A 24208-nucleotide genomic window follows, 5' to 3' on the forward strand; every position below is an offset into this window, starting at 1 on the left:
ACGACCAAACAGGGGAGATGTTTTTTTCTCTGGCTGCTTTCTCAATAACTTCAGTGGCAGGTTCCAGGTCTTGAGAGATTATAATTGGCTCTTCTGCTTCACTCGCAGCCAAACTGGATTCTCGTGTAGAGTCCTTCTCTCTCACTTCGGTCTCCACTTGTCTGTTTGTAGGTAGTTCGGGAGTGGTCGTTTTATGGCTGAGATCCCCTGAGGTTCTGCTGTTCTTAAGTGGCTCAACTTCTTGGGGGCTTTTCAGACCTATTAGTTGTTCCGTCGTAGAATCCTCTCTATTAGATTGGTCCCTTCCTTGCAGAGTATCTGGTCGGGCTTCACTCTCCAGTTGTAGCTCAGCAGTGATATAACCTTCCACATATATCATTTTTGAATGGACCATAGCAAGCAAGCAGAGGTGTGTGGTTAGCCAGAGTGTCATGAATAGCCTCATATAACTTCATGAACGGGGCCATGGCAATAGTGATCATTGACATCTGGGTTGAAGAGTCATGTTTCGAGGCACTTTGATGTTTAGGATCATATGTTCTAGTTGGTAGTGGTCTATATTTATTATGTTCTTTTGTTCTAGATGGGGTAGGATATTGAGGAGTGCTGCTAGTATCAGGCTGTGTCGAGGGGGTGGTAGAATTAGGTGGTACTCTCCTGCTTCTGAGAATAGGGTTTCCTCTTTGATATGATATGATAGGTTATTTATAACGTGATTAATACCCTGAGGTTTCTAAGTGCGGACCCGGGGATCCAACCTGTGTTGCTCCATGTCGTCTTGCTTCTAAGGCGAGCACGCTGCCACTGAGCTATCCACTTTGTTTTTAGCAGTGGGAAGCCAAACACTATTTCTTGCCGAATAATCTTATTCCCCCACCTGTTTTGTCCTGTAGAATCAGTCCTTTGTTCAGAATCCACTCCTTTGGATTCCAAGGTTTATATCATTGCTTTTAGGTTCTTCACACCCCTTTGTATATCTATTAGGGTGGCAGAAGATTCTACAGCCTTTTGTCTCTCTGATACCCTAGTCACACTACTGATGGTCTTCTTAATCCGCTCCAGTTCTGAAGTTTCCACAGGATCCCGGTTGATGTAGCTAGGGTCATGCCCTTGGGCTCCCCCTAGTACTGTATAAGAATTTAGTCTTGGTCTTTTAAGCACCGGACCTCTTCTTTTTATTAGCTCCTCCAAGCAGGATGGAATTTAGGTTGCAGAGTAATTTGGGCCGGACTGTACACACGCTATCTTCTCCCTCCAAGACTTCTAATAGTTTGTGGTCCGAAGGTTCTCTCTGCACTTCTTCTACTGGGTTGTTTACGCCAGTTTTGGCATTAGTTTGTAGATGTTTGAGAGGATATTTTAGTGCAGTTTTCTTAACTCTTTTGGCGGAAAATTGCAAAATAGATCAGATTTAGGCTGGCCTTTAGCATGTTTGCCAGGACCCGCCCAATTCCAAAGGAGAGGTAATATTGGGATGCAGCGGCATATGGCCCGTGTTACATCCTGATGTTTTGAAAGAGGCCACTGCCATCGGCCGGCAGATCTCCATACTGCCCACTGTCCAGCTTCTGCCCACTTCAGCTTGATGGGGTTCTTGTATTGTTGTATGTGTCACTTCTAGAGATAAGGCTTTAACACATGCCATAGTAGCAAGAGTTCCCATGGAGCCAGCCAGGTCGAAAACTTCACTTTCCTCCTCACCGCCTACAGTAAGCGAGGTACTTTCACAGTTTTGGATTGTGTCTAGTAGGGAGGGTTGATTTGAGGCAAGGCTCAGTGGGTTGTCGTGACCGCCATCCCCGACTCTGAAATCCTCCTATGATTACACACCCCTGGGCTGCCCTCTACCCCAGCACGGAAGACTCCCACGGGCATGACGAAGCCCCCCCCTGCACTGCTTTGCAACCCAGGTGCTGTCATAGCAATCAGAGACAGTTGCAGGAGGGGGCAATGGGAGGCAGGGAGAGTTCAGTGGAGGTTGATCTCGGCCAGGGGAACAGGCAGTTAGGCGGGCGTGGGAGAATAAGGCACAGTTGGTCAAGTGCGTCACTTCTTCGGGCATAACCCGAGTGACTTCAAGGTCTTTTGCTGGCTCTTTGGCTGGCTTACCTGCCCACCTCTGCGGCACGCCCACCGGGCCAGTCATGTCTCGGGTAGTTCTTGTGCTTGCACTTCGCAGGCTCTGCAAGCCGATGGCTTGTTCTCCTCCTCGAATCTCCGCCTGCTCCGGGCTCTCAGCTTTCTTGGTCATTACACATGGAGAGCAGTTCAGCCACTCGAGACAGTCGGTTGACTGGCAAGTGACTGGACTCATCACAGGACTCCGCGCAGGCACTCCACACGGGGTCCGATTGATATAATTATCCTTAAAGTGAAAGTCACAGCAGAACAGTCAGCATGCCTTCTCCTTTCTCCAGCAGAGTATACAGGGCACGATCCTTGTAGCAGCCTGTTAGGCAGAAACCTGTGCAGTTCCCTTGGGGAACACTGCAAAAGATTTAAGACTACAGGTAGAGCAGTAAACCCCTTTGGTAGCAGTCTGTACCACCCAGATTTACCTGGTAGCTGTGGCTGAGCAGTCAGACTTCTCTCAAGAAGAGTTAGGCAGTATGTAAAGTATACACAATATGTACCAAAACACAATAGCACAAGCAAACACTGACCAGAGCTTGGTTTCAAAAGTATATAGTTATTTATTTAAAATACACATAAGTTAAAAACACTCTAGCAAAAATATAGTAAAAGCACTTCAACACAGTTATACTGAAAGTAAATTCAATCCTTTCTCCTATCTAGACAACTCTAGGTTAACACCACTTAATTAAAACAGAGGTGAGTGCTTAACGTTAGATGACACTCTAGTAGTTTCCAAGAAAGGGAGAGAAAAAGCAGAAATAGGTTAGACACACCACTCTAAGGTCCAGAACACTTGCAATAGGCTTAAAGAAGAATAAAGTCACAGGTGAGCAAAAGTCACTAGGCAGGGCCCACTCTTAGAGTAGCCGGAGCGAAAATGTGCCCAAGATCACACTGTTAGTTAGAGATTCAAAGTCTTGCAAAGAGTCAAAAAGAGTTTAGAGTGGCTCAGAAAGTTTAGCCAAAGTGTCCCAGGCACTCCCAGGTTCGAAAGCCGGGGACTAAATCTACCCCGTACAGTCGGTAGCAAGGGAAGCCAGGCGGAACACAGTACCTTAAGCGGAAAGGATCCTCCAGCGGGGGCAGTTGTTCCAGGCAGCGACAGCAAGGCTCGACGTCGGTCAGGGGAGAAGAATATCTCGCTGAAGAGCAGAAGAGAAAGGTCGTAGCACTGCCCGGGAAGAAACCAGCCGCGGAGTCCTCCGGTTAAAGGGTTGGTACCGACTTTCGCGGTATGGGGGTAAAGTGTGGTATTCCGGATGCCGGGGTGCTTGGCACAGGCAAGGCGGCCACGAGATACCTCAAAAGGACGGAAAGAAGGCGAAAACTGGTTGTCCCCACCAGTCAAGGGAAGGAGCCACTCCGTTAAGAGTTCTCCTCGGTCGTCGGGAAAAAGTGGTGAGACGGTTCAGCAGGGCTCCACCGGGTGGTGTCGTCGAAGCAGGTCGGCTCAGCTCTTCCCTCGTCGGATTCTTGGTCCTGTGGCGACTTCTGAAGTCCCAGTCCCCAAAGCCCTGCTTTTATGCAGCAAACCCCCATTCACCCAGCCTAGCTGTCACTCAAACATGCTAAGTGGTGAGCCGGGCGGCTCACCACTTGGGCCAATCAGGACGGAGTGCGACTTGAGTTACCAAGGTAACTCAGTCCAGGGTGCCTAAATCCCCCTCCACCCCTCCTAAGTACCCCAGACAGAGTGGCACCACTTTGGAGGGCTTCTGTGGAGAAGCCCGCCAAAAGTGGAACAAAGGGCTCCACTTTGGGTCAGAGTTACAGAGGCGAACACCAACGCCATTTTAGAATCAAGTTTTGGCAAAAAGTCCCAACCGGAGTTATAAAAATAAATATATAAACCGGCGGTATGTTTAAGGCTACCGTAAATAAATAATTAAATGTGTTAGCCTAAAACAATGGGAAATCCCATAGGGAAATATTCGCGGTCGAATATAAAAAGTAGTTTCCACTGCCACCAGCCAAAACTCGATCAGGGGGGACGGAGACGTGCCCCCTCGACTAACAGACCCTGGGGCAATCGAATTGCCCCAGCCAGTACGTCCACAATATGATGGTTTGTACTGGTTCTGTTCAGGATTCAAGACTAGCAAAGTCTTTGGTGACTTTACATGCCCTGGGAGACAGTAGTCAGTCCCAGGGTATGGAGTCTATGTTGGGGAGTCCCTAGGACACCCCTGGGTCACGGCACAGAGGGTGCTGTGTGACCCACATCACAAAAATACATGAGGCCCTATGGAGTAAAAGACCCCATAGCCCATTCAACACAAGGTTTAACCAAGAAAACACACTTCAACATGTCCAAGAGTGAGGGTAAAAGAGTCTCACTCTTGGCAGGAGAAAAAAATTAAACCCCAGAAATCCAGCAAAGCTGCTGGGGGACTCACTAGGTAGGGAAATTCAGCCTAAACAGAGAATTCTCCCTAACACTCGCCCCCCCCAGACTAAGGGACAGGAGGATTTAATCCACTCCTGGATGAACCTCATACCTCTAGTCGATGATATACATCCTAGAGAGTCCATCAGCATTTTGATGGTGACACCTTGACCTATGTTCAATGGAGAACTCAAAGGTTTTCTTTTGCAAGCTAACGGACCTACAGACCCTTTGAGGAACATCAGTCTTTTTGTTATAGGGGATCTGGTTGACCAGTCCCTCAGAAGTTGGTACAACTTCTGAACCTATGTTAGGCTTTTTCAAGGGGTCCTTATAAAGGATTCCCTTAGATCTAGAGGGGCCTCCAAGGTTCCTCACCACCTCTCTTGTGGGAGCAGGTTGGGTCTTAGGCCTCTTGGTTGGAGGGGTTGGGGTTAGGCAATGTACCTGCTTCCCCTTCCTCTTAGATCTACCCTTACCTATTTTAGGAGTTTCCCCCCTAATATTAGGATTTGAGTTGGGGTCTTCAGTAGAAGGTCCAACAGTCTGAAGGTTTTTGGCCTTAGACTTTTCTTTTCTGGTTTTCCACCAGCACTGAGAATTACCAGTTCTCTCAGGTCCAGATAGGGGCCTAGTTGGTCTATCCACCTCTTCCTCAGAAGCAGGGGGAGTCAGAGACTCTGAGACTAGGGGAACAATGATGGAGCTTGGTTGGGGCGCCCATGTTCCTAGCATACTATCCTGAAATGTGCCTGGGTTAGAGGTCAACTTACTAACACCAGGGCTTGTAGTGGGGTTCTCAGTAGAGGGTCCCACAGGCTTAGAAGGGTCCTTCAAGGTAGCCTGTCTAGCCAATTTGGTTAAGTTCTGCTTCTCCATACTGGGAGGCCTGGGGGTATGTGACACTACTCCTAGAGTTCTTAGGTCATTCCCTAACAGGACCTTCCCAGGTACCTCAGTCTGAACACTGACAGGGATCCTCACTGTCATGTTGTTACACTGAATGAGGGCTGGTAGGATAGGAACCATTTGGACAGGGCCTCCAGACATCTTAGTGGGACCTTTGGGTGCTTTGGCCACATCCTCAGGTTGAAAGAAGCTTTCATCCACTACTGTTCTGCTGGCCCCAGTGTCTCTCCTGGCAGGAGTATCCTGGCCATTGACAAGAACACTGTCCACATAATACACCTTAGAGTTAACAGGTAGGGAGTTATACACAACCCTATTCTGGGGACTAACCAGACCCATAGGCTCTAAGTTTACAGTTGCTTGAAGACCCAAGGGTTCTTCAGCAAAGAGTTCAAAGTGGGCACTAGCCATCTGTACTTCATCCTCAGGAGTGAAGGCTAAGGAGACTGTGCTGATCCCTGCAGGTTTACCCTTGCACTTGGGATCTCCTTTGATATGGTCAGTACCCTGACAGACATAGCATTGTCCAAGTGCTCTCTGGAAGGGTGGCTTGTTCTGACCTCCTTCTGGCTTGTGGCCAGAAGGTACAGTAGCCTGTCTAGGTTTCCCATGTGGCTTACCCTGGTTATTTTGTGGTTTGGGGCCCTCTTTGGGATAGGAATTATTAGAATTCTCTTTGGAGTCTTTTTTAGGCTGTTTCTCCCCATCCTTCTTCTGAGTTACCCCAGAATCCTTGTGAGTGGCCCTGTTGGCAACCCACAAGTCAGCAGCCTTAGCTAGTTTCCGGGAATCTAATTCCTTGGAATCAGCCAAGTGTTGTCTGAGCTCAGGAGAGCAGGCATCATAAATAGTCTCCAACATAAACAAATTCTTCATACCTTCATAAGTGTTCACCTTGTAACCCTTAATCCATCCCTCTAAGTTTTTCAAACATTCACTCACCCAGGTAGCCCAAGGGGTACCATCATGCTTTTTGAGGCTCCTAAACCTCTTAAGATACTGGGAAGGGGTCTTCCCAAACCTAGCTATCAAAGCTAGTTTCACACATTCATAGTCCTTCCTATCCTCCTCCCCCATCTCCATTACCACATCAGTTGCAACAGGGGGAAGCCTAGAGAACAACCAGGTGAGTAAGTCATTTCCTGTGATGTTCTGGAGCCCATGATTATATTCAAACAGAGACAACCAATCCAACACATCCAACTTAGGCTCATACATACCAACCAATTCTTTAGGCATCCGGGGTCTTTTAGGACTGGAACTTCTAGAGGAGCCAGAGAGAGAAACATTCTCAACAGATAATTTCTTCATTTCTAAGTCATACTTGAGCTCCATTTCCCTTAGCCTTAGTTCTTTGTCAGTTTGAGCATTAAGTTTCTTATACTCCAATTCTAGCTTCATTTTCTCCAGTTCAAAGTACTGAGGACTAAATGTGGGACCTGGTAAAGGTCCAGTAGGCACAGCAGGTAGAGCAGGCAGAGGCCTAGGGGGGACAGTTACAACAGCCTCACCCTCCTCTTCTGACTCTTCCTCAGAAACATCAACATTTTGCTCCATGTTAACTTCAATACTGTCATCTACAGTTGCTGGAGTGGTAGGCTCCTCTGAACCATCACCCAGACTTTGGTTAGCTAACAATCTTTCAATCAGCTCCATTTTCTTGCCCTTAGTCAGGAGATCCTTATGTTTACAGAGCACTCTTAAACAATCAGCAGTTTTGGCTGCAAGGGACTCTTGACTATAGCTTTCTATAACTGACATGTTAGAGGTTTTACTTTTTCAGTGCTAAGCTTTGTGGTTAGTTGCACTAAGGTATCTAAAGCACAATAAAATGTATACTCAATACAAATCCCACCGCTGTACACCAGTGTTAGGCAGAAACCTGTGCAGTTCCCTTGGGGAACACTGCAAAAGATTTAAGACTACAGGTAGAGCAGTAAACCCCTTTGGTAGCAGTCTGTACCACCCAGATTTACCTGGTAGCTGTGGCTGAGCAGTCAGACTTCTCTCAAGAAGAGTTAGGCAGTATGTAAAGTATACACAATATGTACCAAAACACAATAGCACAAGCAAACACTGACCAGAGCTTGGTTTCAAAAGTATATAGTTATTTATTTAAAATACACATAAGTTAAAAACACTCTAGCAAAAATATAGTAAAAGCACTTCAACACAGTTATACTGAAAGTAAATTCAATCCTTTCTCCTATCTAGACAACTCTAGGTTAACACCACTTAATTAAAACAGAGGTGAGTGCTTAACGTTAGATGACACTCTAGTAGTTTCCAAGAAAGGGAGAGAAAAAGCAGAAATAGGTTAGACACACCACTCTAAGGTCCAGAACACTTGCAATAGGCTTAAAGAAGAATAAAGTCACAGGTGAGCAAAAGTCACTAGGCAGGGCCCACTCTTAGAGTAGCCGGAGCGAAAATGTGCCCAAGATCACACTGTTAGTTAGAGATTCAAAGTCTTGCAAAGAGTCAAAAAGAGTTTAGAGTGGCTCAGAAAGTTTAGCCAAAGTGTCCCAGGCACTCCCAGGTTCGAAAGCCGGGGACTAAATCTACCCCGTACAGTCGGTAGCAAGGGAAGCCAGGCGGAACACAGTACCTTAAGCGGAAAGGATCCTCCAGCGGGGGCAGTTGTTCCAGGCAGCGACAGCAAGGCTCGACGTCGGTCAGGGGAGAAGAATATCTCGCTGAAGAGCAGAAGAGAAAGGTCGTAGCACTGCCCGGGAAGAAACCAGCCGCGGAGTCCTCCGGTTAAAGGGTTGGTACCGACTTTCGCGGTATGGGGGTAAAGTGTGGTATTCCGGATGCCGGGGTGCTTGGCACAGGCAAGGCGGCCACGAGATACCTCAAAAGGACGGAAAGAAGGCGAAAACTGGTTGTCCCCACCAGTCAAGGGAAGGAGCCACTCCGTTAAGAGTTCTCCTCGGTCGTCGGGAAAAAGTGGTGAGACGGTTCAGCAGGGCTCCACCGGGTGGTGTCGTCGAAGCAGGTCGGCTCAGCTCTTCCCTCGTCGGATTCTTGGTCCTGTGGCGACTTCTGAAGTCCCAGTCCCCAAAGCCCTGCTTTTATGCAGCAAACCCCCATTCACCCAGCCTAGCTGTCACTCAAACATGCTAAGTGGTGAGCCGGGCGGCTCACCACTTGGGCCAATCAGGACGGAGTGCGACTTGAGTTACCAAGGTAACTCAGTCCAGGGTGCCTAAATCCCCCTCCACCCCTCCTAAGTACCCCAGACAGAGTGGCACCACTTTGGAGGGCTTCTGTGGAGAAGCCCGCCAAAAGTGGAACAAAGGGCTCCACTTTGGGTCAGAGTTACAGAGGCGAACACCAACGCCATTTTAGAATCAAGTTTTGGCAAAAAGTCCCAACCGGAGTTATAAAAATAAATATATAAACCGGCGGTATGTTTAAGGCTACCGTAAATAAATAATTAAATGTGTTAGCCTAAAACAATGGGAAATCCCATAGGGAAATATTCGCGGTCGAATATAAAAAGTAGTTTCCACTGCCACCAGCCAAAACTCGATCAGGGGGGACGGAGACGTGCCCCCTCGACTAACAGACCCTGGGGCAATCGAATTGCCCCAGCCAGTACGTCCACAATATGATGGTTTGTACTGGTTCTGTTCAGGATTCAAGACTAGCAAAGTCTTTGGTGACTTTACATGCCCTGGGAGACAGTAGTCAGTCCCAGGGTATGGAGTCTATGTTGGGGAGTCCCTAGGACACCCCTGGGTCACGGCACAGAGGGTGCTGTGTGACCCACATCACAAAAATACATGAGGCCCTATGGAGTAAAAGACCCCATAGCCCATTCAACACAAGGTTTAACCAAGAAAACACACTTCAACATGTCCAAGAGTGAGGGTAAAAGAGTCTCACTCTTGGCAGGAGAAAAAAATTAAACCCCAGAAATCCAGCAAAGCTGCTGGGGGACTCACTAGGTAGGGAAATTCAGCCTAAACAGAGAATTCTCCCTAACACAGCCCTTTTGGCGGGTGACTGAACTCGTCACAGAACTCTGTGCAGGCGCTCCGCGCGGAATCCGGTTATCATTTTCCTTAAAGTGAAAGCCATGGCAGAACAGTCAGCACGCCTTCTCCTTTCTCTTTCTTGATCGGCATAAAAAAATAAACTACAGTCATATCAAAAAGGCCATGAAAAGAATACAAAACATCCATGATTGTGGAATTTGCGAAGGCTTGAAACTACAAAACACCTGATGCCAACCAGATATTCTGGTGATACTGCACTTGACAGATCTATTCTAAAAAGGGCTGTTTTCACACACATTTCTCAAAAGCGCAAAGCCAAATGCGAAGCCAAAATGAAATTTGAAGAATGATAAAAGTCTTTCAAGAATGAATGACGCTTCAAGAGGATAGGTTCTAAGAAACTTTCAGTAAAACACTGCTGTGACAATGTAAAAGCAAAATAAATAAACTGTGGTGGTATTTGGGATCGTTTGCCATCATACACGTCTAAAAACAATCCGACTTATTGATACGGGCAGACTTCTTGAGTTTTCCCAATGTTCACAGCTCATTTTACTATATGATATAAGGCCAGATGTATGTTTGTACAATGCCTTCATGCGCAGTAGAGGCTGCCCGAGAGCACAGAATGCTTTGCTTGAGGGAGCTGTTGCCTTTTGATATACAGCGGTCCAATTTGCTTAGCTTCACCTATTGCCACCGCTAGAGGGAGCCGTAGGCTTAGGATCTATAGTTGTCCTACTGTGTTAATGAAAACCTGTACTTTGTCCGATGTACACAGGCCTGTACACTAGTCCATGATAAGCAAGGATATGAAAACAACTCTGTGACTTTAGAACATCCCCTGAATGTGAACCAGCCAGTAAGTAAACAAAATTTTATTATAGTCATTCATACTTACAGAAGCTGCTGTGGTTATAGATGCTTCTTTCATCTTTTTGGCAGATAACTCTTTTTCTTTTGCCCTGAGCAACAATATAACACATGGATTTATTTAATATTGATCTTACATTCTTATTTTATTTTAAAATCTTGATTGTTTTTCACCAAAAAACAAACAGTTAAGTATAATACAATTCATTTGATAGTCATGACGTTGCATTAATTCAGATAATATGAAATTTTAGAACAGTAACAAATACTCCATACTTTGTGTGCAGATACAATAACTGGAGTGAAGTGTACGAACAGCAAATGAAAGCAAATCATTTGTCTTCAATTCATGGCTAACCAGTGGGCAAACAGAGAAAGGAATCCCAATCAGCTGTCATCAATTCTCTTCCCTCTAAGGCATCTGCATGACTTCTGAAAACAGCTACAAAGGTGCACATATCCGGACCAAATCAGCCGATCTATGGTGGCCTATCACTCACAAGAGCCCCCTTCTTCATCAGCAACTTTAGTAGCACACCCTTCCGTCACACTCTTTCTAACCCCATCCACACGTTGCCTATCAGAGGAATACAAAAATCAGGCCCAGGCAACAAATTCAAGCTTACCACTACCATGCAAGATCCTTTCCTGCAAGAAAGAATCATCCACAGCTGCTGATGTAATCAATTCACAGCAGCAACAGTCCATGGGAAGTAGATTTTGGCAAAGCACTAATGGTGCTAGATTCTGCTTGAATACCAGTCCCAGAGATACCAGCTTCATATGCACTTTTTTCCTTATAGGTATGATCCCCAGAGTACACTTCTTAGGAGCAAGGAGCTGTTTCCATCCACTGAACTCCTCCAATTAGCTTACCACTTCTCTCCATTTGGGTCATTATCCCAGGGCATGACTAAACGAAGTGCAGAGAATCCGGATTCCCTCTGAGATGTTGCGCCCTTATTCCAAACCCCAATTCTTCCTCATGTCAGAATCCTCTTACAGTCCTATTGATCCTAAGGCCTTTTATGAGCTGGTTGCTCTCCCATGCCCCCCGCTAAGAGGAGGCTGCACCTGTAGCAAAACGGGTTCATTTAGTACTTAAGGCCATAACCTTTAATAAATCACACAGATTTTCAAAACAATATTGTCTTTGCCAAACACCCCTCCCTGTGAAGTGTTCCTAAATCTACCAGTTCATAGTCCCAGAATAACCACCCCTTCCAGACACTGTGTTGTGGCTCACACTTTTCTTTCCTTTCTACTGAAAACATTAAGTATTTCAATATTTACAAAGATTAGAGCTTGATGGTCATGTGGAACCTTGAGCTGGAACTTCCTTTATACCGTGTACCATATTTGAGACATCGTACTGATCCCCCGGAGACTTAATATTTTTAAGAGAATTCATTCTGCATCTAATTTAAGCGTCTCTCACCAGAACTTCCAGCAGTTCATCCTCCACCTCACTGCGGCGTGGTATACCATACTGAGCAATAAACTCCTTCATCTCCTCCATCTGGCTCAGGATTCTGGGAGTACATGGTACGATTGTAACACAAAAACTCACTATTGATGTCTACTTGATCAACAACTAGGTCCTCCATATCACTCGTGACTGCAATGACAGGCCTCGACCTTCGCCCCCCCTTTTAATAATTGTGCTAACAGTGTACTGGAATTATTGCCTTTGCTATGGAATCTCATCACATATGTATGACATTCAAATGTACTTATCAGTCACATTGCTCCACTGTGCTCCCTTCGACATTGCATTAACTCAGCCTTTGTCCGTTGTCCCATCGAACGTCTAGTCTAGAGCTTTGAGTTTCTGTCAAAACCAATCTGCCCTAGCAGAGATCCTTGCACCCCTAATTAATTAATTGAAATACATTCATACATTCATCCTACACACTGTTTTGAAAACTTCTCAGAGGAGATCCACCCTATCGTCTTCCAAGTTATTATGTTCCAGGGATCTTGATATGATATGATATGGCATTTGTAACACGCCTATACACAAGTGTTTCAAGGATCGACGAGGCAAGGGAGGGGAACAAAGGGGGACAGACAACGGTCCTACTAGGCCAGGTGTCATTCAGATCGCGCACGTACGAGGGGAGGGAGGAAGGGAAAGTGCAGTACATGGGAATAGATAGTAACTATAGTAACAAAATATAAATAACAGCCAGCAAGTGGCAAGTGCATAGGTAAGTGTGGACATCAGCTATCGATGTCTGGTATGGGGACTGTAGGGATACAGAACAGTCCCCAAGTGCGGGGGTTGCCAGGTGGGCAGTGCGGGTGTGTGACCTGGGCCCGGGATCAGAGGGTCTCCAGGTAGCCCATGCAGTGCCGGTTTCAGCCAGGGGGTCAGCAGAGGAGAGGGGGGAGAAAGCAGAAGCAAAGAGAAAGGTTTTGAGGTGCTTCCGGAACCAGAGATGGTTCTCCTCAAGTTTAAGGGAGGCAGGGAGGCTGTTCCAGAGGGAGGCACCCACCGAGGAAAGAGATCTACCAGCAACTCGTTTCTTGGAGAAGCGACCGACCTTGAGGGAGTTGGAGGCGGAAGAGCGAAGAGCTCGAGAAGGAAGATATTTATGAAGAGCGAGTTGAAGGTATTGAGGCCCACTACCCCAGAAGGCCTTGTGGACGATGAAGAGTGTTTTGAAGTTAATCCTCGCAGCCACTGGGAGCCAGTGTAGAGATTTCAGTCCTGAAGAGATACAATCCCTGGGCTTGAGGCCAAGCACAAGTCTTGCAGTCCTGTTCTGGATGAATTGCAGAGGGAGGAGATTAGAAGCAGGCAGATTTAGAAAGAGGCTGTTGTAATAGTCCAGCCTAGAGAGAACCAAGGCTCTGGAGACAGTGAGCTTCTGGGGGAAGGAGAGGAAAGGCAGAATACCTCTGAGGAGGTGCAGCTGGTAGTGTGACTTCCTGCCTGGAGACGTCAGAGATGTGAGGAGAGAAGGAGAGTGTGGAGTCAAAGATGACCCCAAGGTTTTTGACCTTGCAGGTGGGAGCAGGGAGAGGACCAAGAGAGGCCAGCCAGAGTGCAACAGGGAAGGAGGGAGCGGGTGTGCCGATGAGGAGAATCTCAGTCTTACTGGCATTAAGACAGAGGTCATTGGCGGCACACCACTCCTGGATAGCAGACAGACAGTCAGAGATGAGGGAAGGAGAGGAGGAGGCCGAGGGTAGCCTGAAAATGAGAAATCTTCTCCTGTAATGCCTACCTAGAAGCCCTATCATACATCAATCCCACATTCATCTGCCAAGCAAGAACACAACAGACCATGCTCTTGGGACAGCCTCCCCTCAGTAGGAATTTAACCGGGGAATGGTCTGAGAGAACCCTGCCCCAAAAACCCACAGCTAAGATCTTATCTGCTGCTTTCTCAGACACCAAAAACATGTCTATCATAGCAAACACTGAGTTAAGTATCAAAATGATTCTTTCTGCTCTGGGCATCGCTGCTGCCACACATCACGCAGACAGCACAAAGATGTCAGCAGGAATCTAGTTCGTCTTGAGTGTGTGCTGCATGTTAGGGGCAAATGGCAGGTATGGGCTACCGAGGGCGCAGATGGGTGGTGAAGATAGTTTGAGTCCGGGAAATCACATGTATTAGTGAGTGCTATTATTAAGATGCTATGTATTGTTCCGCTGGGAATTGATCTGTCTTTAACCCCTGCTTGTTCACTTGACAGAGACAGGTTGGCTGGGATTACCACCTCCCTGCCACTCAAATGTACTTGTCCGAATTCTAGTTCTTTGGGGGAAGGTTGGCTCATTAAATTTCCTCAGGGCTATGTGCTCACCTTGGGCCCTGGCGAGGAGACCTATGATATGTGCTGCCATGCCTGCTGGAGGACAAAGGTATAGGGATTTGAGTCAAGAGGCGTTATGTTGTATGTCTGTGAGTGGGAGGAATCAGTTCTCTACTGACTTCTCCCAGTCTAGCAATACTCAGCCCAAGTACAGTGTTGACACATATAGTATGCTGTGGTGGTTACTATGGTGTCAAGACTTATATGTATATCACTTGTGTGGTTACATTAAAGTGCAGTTTTTGAGAAATGTTTGTTGCTGGGGTGTGGGTTGGGATTTTAGGGTAGAGGGGCACTGATGTTTAGCATTTGCGCTATAGTGTTTTCCCGTCATGGGGGAGGCTACAAGAGGGTGGGTCAGTACTGCAATGGTGGTTACCAGTGATCGTCATTTGCTCTCAGGACCTGATGCTCTCTAATTTGAATATGGATTGACATTAAAGGAAAGAACAATGTAGAACATGCCATCTCAAGGAGTGACATTAAACTTCTATATTCTAATACATCGCGCTGAGTTACAGTAGAAGGATTTAATAACAAGAGACTGTGCATGTGATTGGCCAGTAATGGTATTAGAAATTGACCAATGTTTACAGGGTGTTATACTGTGAGTGAGGCATTTTCATAAAGTGGATAGCATAAAGTGAACCACATCTACAGACTCACAATTTTGGCAGATAAGATACAGCAAAAGAAGAGTATCTGCCCAAGATCACACACGTTAGGCAACTGGAGAAGATGGAATTTGAATGGTTGTGTACCTTTTCAGCTCTGGTTGGTAAACCTATATAATAAACGAAAGCTTAGTGAGAAGTACAGTCCCAATTGCACCAATCCAATAGTCTGTTGTTAAGGCTTGAGTAGGAGAGAGCCAAAGAAATATAGTCTCACACTGTTGGTGATAATAGCCAAAGATTTTTTATTTACAGATGATTTCTACTGTCTACACATGTTTCCCCCTTTTTTAAGATCAAAAGGGATCCTCAGGAGTTTCTGTGAAAAAGGCAGATAAATCAAAGCTTCACTTGAACGAAAACAACTAATCAGTTTACATAGAAAGCAAACAGTAGATATAAAGCAATCAGTGTCATTATAAACCAAAAATTAGAGGAGAGAAAATAAAAGTTAGTTCTGTGCACAATTCAATGCAATTTTGTGTTTGGCATTTCTTTTTTGAAAGGATGTGAGATCATTGAGTCTTTAACCACTCACCATGTCCTTAATATTGTCAGTCAAACTAAATATATTAGCTAGTATAATGATTATCTTTTTCAGGATATAGATAGAAAACATTCAGCAGGGTCCAGTTCAAAATATTCACTGGCCTGAAATGGAAAACATAAGAAAACTGTTTTTCAGCCACTTGGTTTCTCATGTGGTTGAAAGAGGGCTGCTATTTTAAGTTTAAAGCTAAGAATAAGGTTTAACAGGATAAATATAACCTGTGAAAGGAGAGTGGCCGCTTACCTTGATTTAGGTCATAAAAGTAGAGAGCGTCCATAGATTGGAGAGGGATCCGTTTGTCCCTATCCTGGAGCTTCCGGATTTTTGCGCACTACTGCAACAATTTCACGGGCTTAAATACGGCTTGCCGACCGCTGTGGTGAAGTCATCACGCTCGCGCTAGGCGTGCGTGATGACATCATCACGTTTTGTGTCAATGCGGCCATTTTGGATGCCGATTTTATTATTTATTTTTTTCAGGTAATTTAGATGAGGTAAGTATTAGTGGAAAAAACAAGCGCTCTTTGTTAAAAAGAGTTAATGCTGGTAAAGAAAAAGGGATAATTTTAGCCTACCTTGTCTAGTTGAAAAAAGTGAAAGAACATATATGTTATTCAGAATGACAAGTTATTAAACTTTACAATGTTATGGATAGATATAAATGATCTCAGGTTTGTAATTGTTAAAGGACGCCAGTAGGATTACATAAATTTGATGTCAAACAGCAAACCTAAGCAAAGGAAAATAAAGCTTGGTTGTTTCTCAAATATATATAATAAACCAACTGGACAAATATATGAATCCTAATCGAAATATGATAAAACAAAGGAGTATAGTTGTAGCTTTATATATCCCATTCCAAATGGAAATACAAGAGTAATGGAATACACAGTTATGCAAGCCTAATGGTTCTTCTCTTTGTCCTGCAATTTACATTCCTAGAGACGAGGAAAAGCACATTCTTTGTGTGCCTGAATCAGACACATTGAAGTAATTAGACCATTTAAAAAGTTGCGTAAGGGGCCATTTTGTGACTCCATTTAAATGTCATAATAGAACAGGCAGATTTGTGATGGAACTGTGTGGAACTTTCAAATGCAAAGGCCCCTAACAACAAAATATTAACTCTAATTTTGGGAGACTTGCTGCCATGCATAACTGACAAAGAGCTACCTGTTGTAACAAGATACTCAATGAGTCACAAGACAAATCCAGTATGTTATCAGTTATTATAAACATAGCGTTACAAAAAGGTACACATGGGGCATGCCCTCTAGGTGGGATCCCTCTACACGCTTCCTTCAAACTTCAAGGGGGCTCGCACCTCCCTAGCCCAGTCTCTCTTCTCCAGAAAGTCGTAATGGGCACTGCCAACTCACTAGAACGAGGGTTCCCCTGTTCTAGTCTATTCCCGTCCTAGAGAGGGCTGAAATGCTGTGTCATATCTATCTGGTTTAGGGACCTCCTAGGTGGTCTAGTGTGGTTGTCATGACAACCATTTCCTCCAGATGACCATCTCTCAACCCTTTCCCCAATCTCCTCTTCCTAGGCCTATCTTCTCTCTTTTACGCCTTGCTCTCTGTGTCTCCCTCACTCTCTCTCCACACTCCTCCTGGTATTCCCTCGCTCTCCCCCCTTCTCCTGTCTCCGGTCTCCATCTCCCTCCTGGTCGCTTCCATCTCCATACTCTCCATCCCCTGATCTTATCGCTCTCTCCCCTTCTCCTGTCCCACCCTCCAGTTTCCTTCCAATCTTATCCGCTTCCTTTCAAACATCACTCCTCCAAAGACTACCCCTGCCTCCCTTACACTCTTCTCTACCCAGCTGCCTCTCACTTCCCTCTTTCGCTTTCATACACTCTCACACACGTCTATTCTCAAACCCCTCCCCTGCTCAGCCTCCAAAACAAACTTCTATCTATCACTCACATACAAAGTGCCAAATTTGAAACACCCCCTCAGTCCCAACACCTCATTTTCACTCTCTCCAAATACTCCAAAAGTGTCCTCCCAATTCTTCCTCCACCTACTACTCTACCCTCTCTGTACTCTGGATCCACGTGTGCGTTTTCTGACCTCACACACACACCTCTCCCTGTCAACTGACTGCTTTTCATAGCTCTCGCCTTCCTGCCTAGAATCTCCTTTTAGTTACCCGAGTCAGAGGCTTCCCTGGGTCAACCTCTAGCTCAGCTAGCCCCTTGAGGACCAGACTTCTTCTAGAAGCTTTCATAGAGATCGCCAACTCCGCCCCTTTCAGCCACCATCTTTGTCCCTGTGGTCATTGTGGCTGTTTGATCTCTATGTCTCAACTTCACTTGGTAAGTCTGTGGTTAACAGGGTTTGAGCCCCGATTCTTGGACAGTCTCTTGTTGGTGCCTGCTCTGCTGCCCCATTGTTCCCCTGTATCCAGGCTGTGATTTGTAGGATAGTTGTTGGGTCGTACATTCGGCTCCTGAAGGAGGTACCCTATTTTATTCCCATTCATTCGATTATACTCCAGGCAGGGCCTTGACCATTGGGCCAAGGCGCATTGTGGAAAATGGTGCTGTGTTACAGGAACCATTATCAATCCCAGATGTTTGCAGAGTCTGGTGCTTTCTGGTCACTGGAGTCTCTTGAGAACCACCTGGAAGGGAAGAGAACCTGGCCAGGACACAGGCTGGTAGGCATTGGTTCAGAGAAAGGGTCAACAATGTGAATACACAGCTCTAGGCACACCAGGGTTCCGGGGTCCACTTAACTCTTTCCTCTCCCTTGATGGGGTCATACCAATGACCCGGTCGCACTTTTCAAATGTGCACTGACATGTTAATCAGGATTGTGCTCTGGTAGATGTAGTCTGTGACACTTTGAAGGCGACTTTGAGGGGCGAACTCATAAACCGCAATACTTTCTTGAGATTAGGGAACCAATGATACAGGGTTTAGTTGATGATTTGAAGAAAGCTGAGAAATCCTTTGCTTCTAGTGGTATGGCAGAAGACATACATTCACTGACTGACATCAAATCTGAACTAAATTCCCTACAAGAGGCAGGAAGACTAGGCAGTTAATTCTACTATCCAGTTTTTATAGGAGCAGGATGGAAAATGGGGAGGTTGTTGTCTGACAGGTTGAGGCAGCTGGAAAAGAGGAAATTCACATAAGGCATGAGGAAGGGTTCAGGAGATGTGGTAGTGCATTTGACTGATATCAGTGCTTCTTTTGTAGACATCTATGCTTGCATGTCCAAAGATTTCGAGCTGAAGTGAGTAATTTTGAGCCCTTTTTCAGAGCCTGAATTTGCCACCATTTGGGATGCATCGAAAAGAACAAGTTACTTCTTACCTTGTAACGTTCTTTCGACGGGATGTTCCTCCGACGTATTCCTTATCTTAGATATCTCCTTCCAGCTCTGCTGGCCTCGGAAAATTTTTCTCTAGAGGGCGCTGCGCGTCGACGTCCTCCGAGTCGATGTCCCTCGACAGCGCCGTATCGACGTCGACGTCATCCTGCCTATAAAGGCCGCGCGCAGCGTCCGTTGCTCAGTTCCATTTTGTAGCCCACAATAATTCTTTCTGGACTAGACTAATCACCCTGAAGGAGCGTAAGCTGCAACAATAAGGGAAGTAGAACTGCGGGGATGGATGGGAGGGTCGATAAGGAATACGTCGGAGGAACATCCCGTCGAAAGAACGTTACAAGGTAAGAAGTAACTTGTTCTTCGAAGGGATTGTGTCCTCCGACGTATTCCTTATCTTAGATAGGCTCCCATAGCAGTATTCTATCATTGGAGGAGGGAGTACAGACTTCACGCTGTCTTCTATTGATGAATAGAGTGCAGTACAGCCCTTCCAAACCTAGTCTCTTGACTGGAGGAGGAATCCAAGTTGTAAAATCGTGTAAAGGTATGGATAGACGACCATGTAGCGGCCGCACAGATGTCTTTAACCGGCACACCTCTTTTGAGGGCCGATGAAGCTGCAATACCTCTGGTCGAATGAGCCCTAAGGTTTTGAGGGGGCTCTTTCCCTGCCAGTTTATAACATTCCAGAATGGCTAGAATGATCCATCTGGAAATGGTCTGCTTAGTTATTGGTAACCCCAGCTTGTGACCTGTGTAACCTACAAACAGCTGGTCTGTCTGTCTTATCCTGGCTAGTCTACTGATGTAAAAACTTAAAGCCCTTCTAGGGTCTAGCCTGTGTAACCTCTCTTCCTCTTTCCCCGGATGAGGAGGAGGATAGAAAGATGGTAGGGTAATCTTCTGAGTGATATGGAATTCAGAAACCACCTTTGGGAGGAAATTGGGCTTCACTTGCAGGACAACTTTGTCTTTGTGAAAGATTGTATGAGGGGGTTTACAAGAAAGAGCTTGTAATTCGCTCACCCTTCTAGCAGATGTAAGTGTTATTAATAAAACAGTTTTAAGGGTAAGGAATCTTAACAAACAAGAATGGAGTGGTTCGAAAGGTAAGCCCATCAGGAAAGTTAGGACTAAGTTTAAATCCCACAGGGGAACTTGGAATGGTCTTGGGGGATAAACATTGGTTAACCCCTTTAGAAACTGTATTACCAAGGGTAACTTGAAATAGGATGGTTCTTCCGCAGTGCGCTTAAAGATGGATAGCGCTGCGAGATAGCCCTTAATGGTGCCAACTTGAAGGCCTGAATTCTACACCAGCTGCAAAATCTGTTCCAACGGCAGCGGTATAAAGACTTAGTTGCTGGCCTCCTTGCTGAAAGCAACACCTCCATAACATCATCAGGGAGGTCCCAATCCTTGTACCTCAGCCTTTCAGAAGCCAAGCGTGAAGGTTGAGGGTTTTGATGTCTGGATGGAGAACCTGACCTACCTTCTGTGAGAGTAGGTTCTCTCTGAGGGAAAGTCGAATTGGAGGGCAGATGGACAAGTCTAGAAGGTCCGGGTACCACGTTCTCCTGGCCCAATCCGGGGCAATTAGGATCATGGTTCTCTGGAATCTTCTCAACCTCCTGATTTGAGGAATGACGGATCGGTGGGAACGCGCACAGAAGCGGAAATTCCCAGTCCACTATGAACGCGTCTCCCAGAGCTCCTCTCGGGGGAAATTCCCTTGAGCAGAACAGATTGCATTTCCTGTTGAGGCTGGTGGCGAACAGATCCACCTGAGGGGTTCCCCAAAGGGGGAAGATCTCTTGAAGGACTTCCTGAGCTAGCTCCCACTCGTGGGAGACTGTGCTCTGCCTGCTCAGAGCGTCCGCTGTCAAGTTCTTCTCTCCGGCTAGGTGAACTGCCGATAGAGAGATTCCTTCTTGGATTGCCCAAAACCAGAGCTGCATCGCCTCTATGCACAGGGGTAGTGATCCTACGCCTCCTCTTTTGTTTAGGTAATGCATGGCCACCGTGTTGTCCGTCATTATCAGGACATTTTTCCCTTGTACAGCTGGCAGGAACGCCTTCAGCGCAAGTCTGATGGCTCTCAGCTCTAACAGGTTGATATGTAGTCTGGACTCCGATGGAGACCAACGACCGCTGATCGTCAAGTCGTTGGCATGGGCTCCCCACCCCGTGAGTGAGCGTCCGTGACTACTGTTATCTCCGGCCAGGGTTGCCAAAATTGTTCTCCTTTCAGAATGTTCTCCTGACAGGCCCACCACTGAAGGTCTCGAGCCACCCTGTCGGGAACCTGAAGAAGATCTGTCATTCTCCCTGAGAATTGTGACCACTGAGTCCTCAGTGTCCAATGGAGGGCTCTCATTCTCAGGAGAGCCTCTGGCACTAGGAAAATGCAGGATGCCATGAGGCCACGCAACCTCTAAAAGTCGAAGGCTGGGAGACGTTGGGCATCTTGGAACTTGGTAACCATCTGTAGAATATCTTGAGCCCTCACCTCTGGTGGCGAGGCTTTTCCCAGGGACGTTTCCAGGATCGCTCCTATGAACTGGAGTCTCTGCGATGGTATCATTTGTGACTTCTTTAAATTGAGGGAGAAGCCCAGTTTGTGAAGGGAGTGGCGCACGTGATTTAGCTGGATCTGAGCTTGTTCCGAAGATACAGCTCTGATCAACCAATCGTCCAGGTAGGGGTAGACGTGAATCCCTTCCCTCCTTAGACTTGCCGCCACTACCGACATTAACTTGGTGAAGACCCTCGGGCGGAGGTCAGCCCAAATGGCAGCACTCGAAATTGATAATGAGAGTTGCCAATTGCGAACCTCAGGTATTTCCTGTGTTTGAGATGGATAGGAACATGGAAATAAGCGTCCTGAAGGTCCAGAGATACCAACCAGTCCTGGAACTGAAGGGCCTGGAGGATCTGAGAAAGAGTGACCATCTTGAATTTGTCTTTCCTGAGGAATTTGTTCAATTCTCGCAAGTCCAAGATGGGTCTCAGTCCTCCGTCTTTCTTTGGAATGAGAAAGTAAGGGGAGTACCAGCCCTTGTTCCTCTCCGCTACAGGTACCGGTTCTATGGCACCTTTCTCTAGCAGGTCCAAAATTTCCTGCAAGAGGAGCGGATCTGGAGCTTTCTGAGAGCTGATCCCCGGTGGATGACTCTGAAGTATGCGTAGGAAAGGCAGGCAGTAACCTTGGGCAACTGTTTCCAATGCCCAAGCATCTGACGTGATAGCCTGCCATTCCGCCAGATGTTGAGTCACCCTGCCTCCTACAGGTGTCCTGTGAGGGAAGTCCTCAGAGTGGTTTTGGGGCGGCTGATGCAGATGCCGATGGTAAAGAGGCACCTGCTGTTGCTGCGGCTTTTGAATATCTACCCCGTCCACCTCGGGTAGTTCTTCTCTGTCCCCTTTGAGCCGGTCGTCCTCTACCTCTTCCGAATGCGGAGTAGAAGCGAAAGGACTTGCCCCTCGCAGAGGTTCCTGTGGGACGAAAAGGTGTCTGACGGATTGCAGCGCCTAGGGATTTGCTGCTGCTTTTGAAGTTTGCAGTTTCTCCAAACTGTCATCTGCCTTTTTCCCGAACAAAGAAGAGCCATCGAATGGCATGTTCAAGAGCCTGGCTTGCACATCTGGGGCAAAACCAGACTTTCTCAACCAAGCGAATCTCCTGGATGTTGTACTTGCCGCCATTGCTCTGCTGATACTGTCAGCCGAATCAATGCCCGTCTGGAGGGATTCGCACATAGCGTCTTTACCGTCCTGTATGATATTCAGGAACGCCTCCCTTTCTTCTCCCTCCGGGATGCAGTCAGCCGCTGTGTTAAACGAGTCTTCACGAGATCGTTGGTTACCTTTTCTTCCTGGAGACAGTGGAGTTGAGGTTGCCAGTCTGTCGGAGTATCTCTTGCCGATGAATGAGTAGCACGAGAAATTAGCCCAATACCCTCCTGACGATATATGACAGGATGGCACTGAACCAACTCCCAACGCCACGGGTGGCACTTCTCCATATTTACGTGGTGTCGGAACAGTGTTTCCACTGGCAGAGAAGGCTTAATGAAGACACCGATAATGGTGGAAGCTGAACTCCGGAACATCCAAGAGGGTAGCAAGGCACAGGTACCGGCAGGGCACAAGACAGGTAAAGGAGGAAGGTCTGCAAGGTCAAACAGAACAGACAAGGGAATCCTACTATCCCAGAAGAACGGAAGTAAACCAGGACCCCAGACAGGAACTCCCCTACCCTAACCCAGGAGGCAGGCAAGGACAAGGTAGAACTGGGAAGCCAGGGGTAGGAGGACTAAGGAGCAGGGAGAGGACAAGGAGGAAAGGCTGGACTAGGCAGGATAAGGCAGAGTAAGGAACTGGAGAGTGTGAACAAGGCAAGATAAGGCAGAGCAAGGAACTGGAGAGGCTGAGGCACGGACGCCAGGGCTCCAGCAGCGCATACACAGTAACCACCGTGTTGAGGCGCGTTGTCCCTGTGTATGCGGCGCTCTTTTAATGCCCGGCATCAAAGCGAGGCTTGGAACGCATGTTCCGACACTGCGCATGCGCGGGAAGTCGGATACTGACGATCCGCGCATGCGCAGATCCTCGCAAGATGGCGGCGCCCACGGAGCCTATCCGGACCGCGGGCCGGCGTGGGGAAAGACGCCACCGCGGGTACAGCCTCTATGAAGGAGGAGACCGCTGCGGCCGTGGACCCGGGACCCCAGGACCGGTAAGTGGCGCCCGCGAGCGAGCGCGCGGTGTGACACCATACCACCTCCCGGATAACCCCGGATTTCCAAGGGTAGCGGAGATAGAAGTCCCGAACCAGGCGCGGTGCATGCACGAAGGAGCGTGGTTCCCAAGTGCGGTCACAAGCAGGATATCCTTTCCAGCTGACCAGGAGTTGCAGAGCACCCCGCCAAATCCGTGAATCACATATCTCCTGCATCTCAAACTCAGGGACCCCCGAACCAAGACCGGGGCAGGACGGGAACAGGTGCGACCCATAACATCGGGCACATAGGGCTTCAAAAGAGAGACATGAAAGACAGGATGGAGCCTCCAAGAACGTGGCAGAGACAAACGAAAGGCAACAGAAGAAACACGCCCAATGATGCGAAAAGGACCAAAAAAGCGGGGAGCCAGTTTCACTGGCAAATTGCGTACCGGTAGATTCTTGGAGGACAGCCATACCCTGTCCCCAACATGAAGGACGGGCTCAGGGCTCCGTCTCTTGTCAGCCTGTTCCTTCATACGTGCTTGTGCCACTGCCAAGGTGCCGGCCGCCAGGCGATGTTGATTGCGGATCAGGGATACCAGGGCATCTGCAGATGGTATGGCACTGGAAGATGTAGGACGAACTGGCAGCAATCTGGGGTGAAGACCAGAAGAGCAGAAAAAGGGGCTGAGTCCGGTAGCAGAATGAACAGCATTGTTGTAAGCTGCTTCCGCGGTGTCCAACCATTCCGACCAGTTGTCTTGAGTGGCATTGGCAT

At 47.2% G+C, this 24208-nt stretch overlaps 1 protein-coding gene across 3 annotated transcripts in view; it reads right to left on the reverse strand.

The window, feature by feature from the left end:
• Positions 1–24208, reverse strand: part of MAJIN (membrane anchored junction protein) — a 1009257-nt gene that overhangs the window by 248590 nt on the left and 736459 nt on the right. For all 3 annotated transcript variants that reach the window (XM_069643075.1, XM_069643074.1, XM_069643076.1), the window contains exon 6: positions 10337–10400. In XM_069643075.1, coding sequence (XP_069499176.1) covers positions 10337–10400 — 64 coding nt within the window. The remainder of the gene's footprint in view (positions 1–10336; positions 10401–24208) is intronic.

The sequence above is a fragment of the Ambystoma mexicanum genome, chromosome 2p (genome assembly GCF_040938575.1).
Source record: "Ambystoma mexicanum isolate Mex_15411 chromosome 2p, UKY_AmexF1_1, whole genome shotgun sequence".
Taxonomy (NCBI): domain Eukaryota; kingdom Metazoa; phylum Chordata; class Amphibia; order Caudata; family Ambystomatidae; genus Ambystoma; species Ambystoma mexicanum.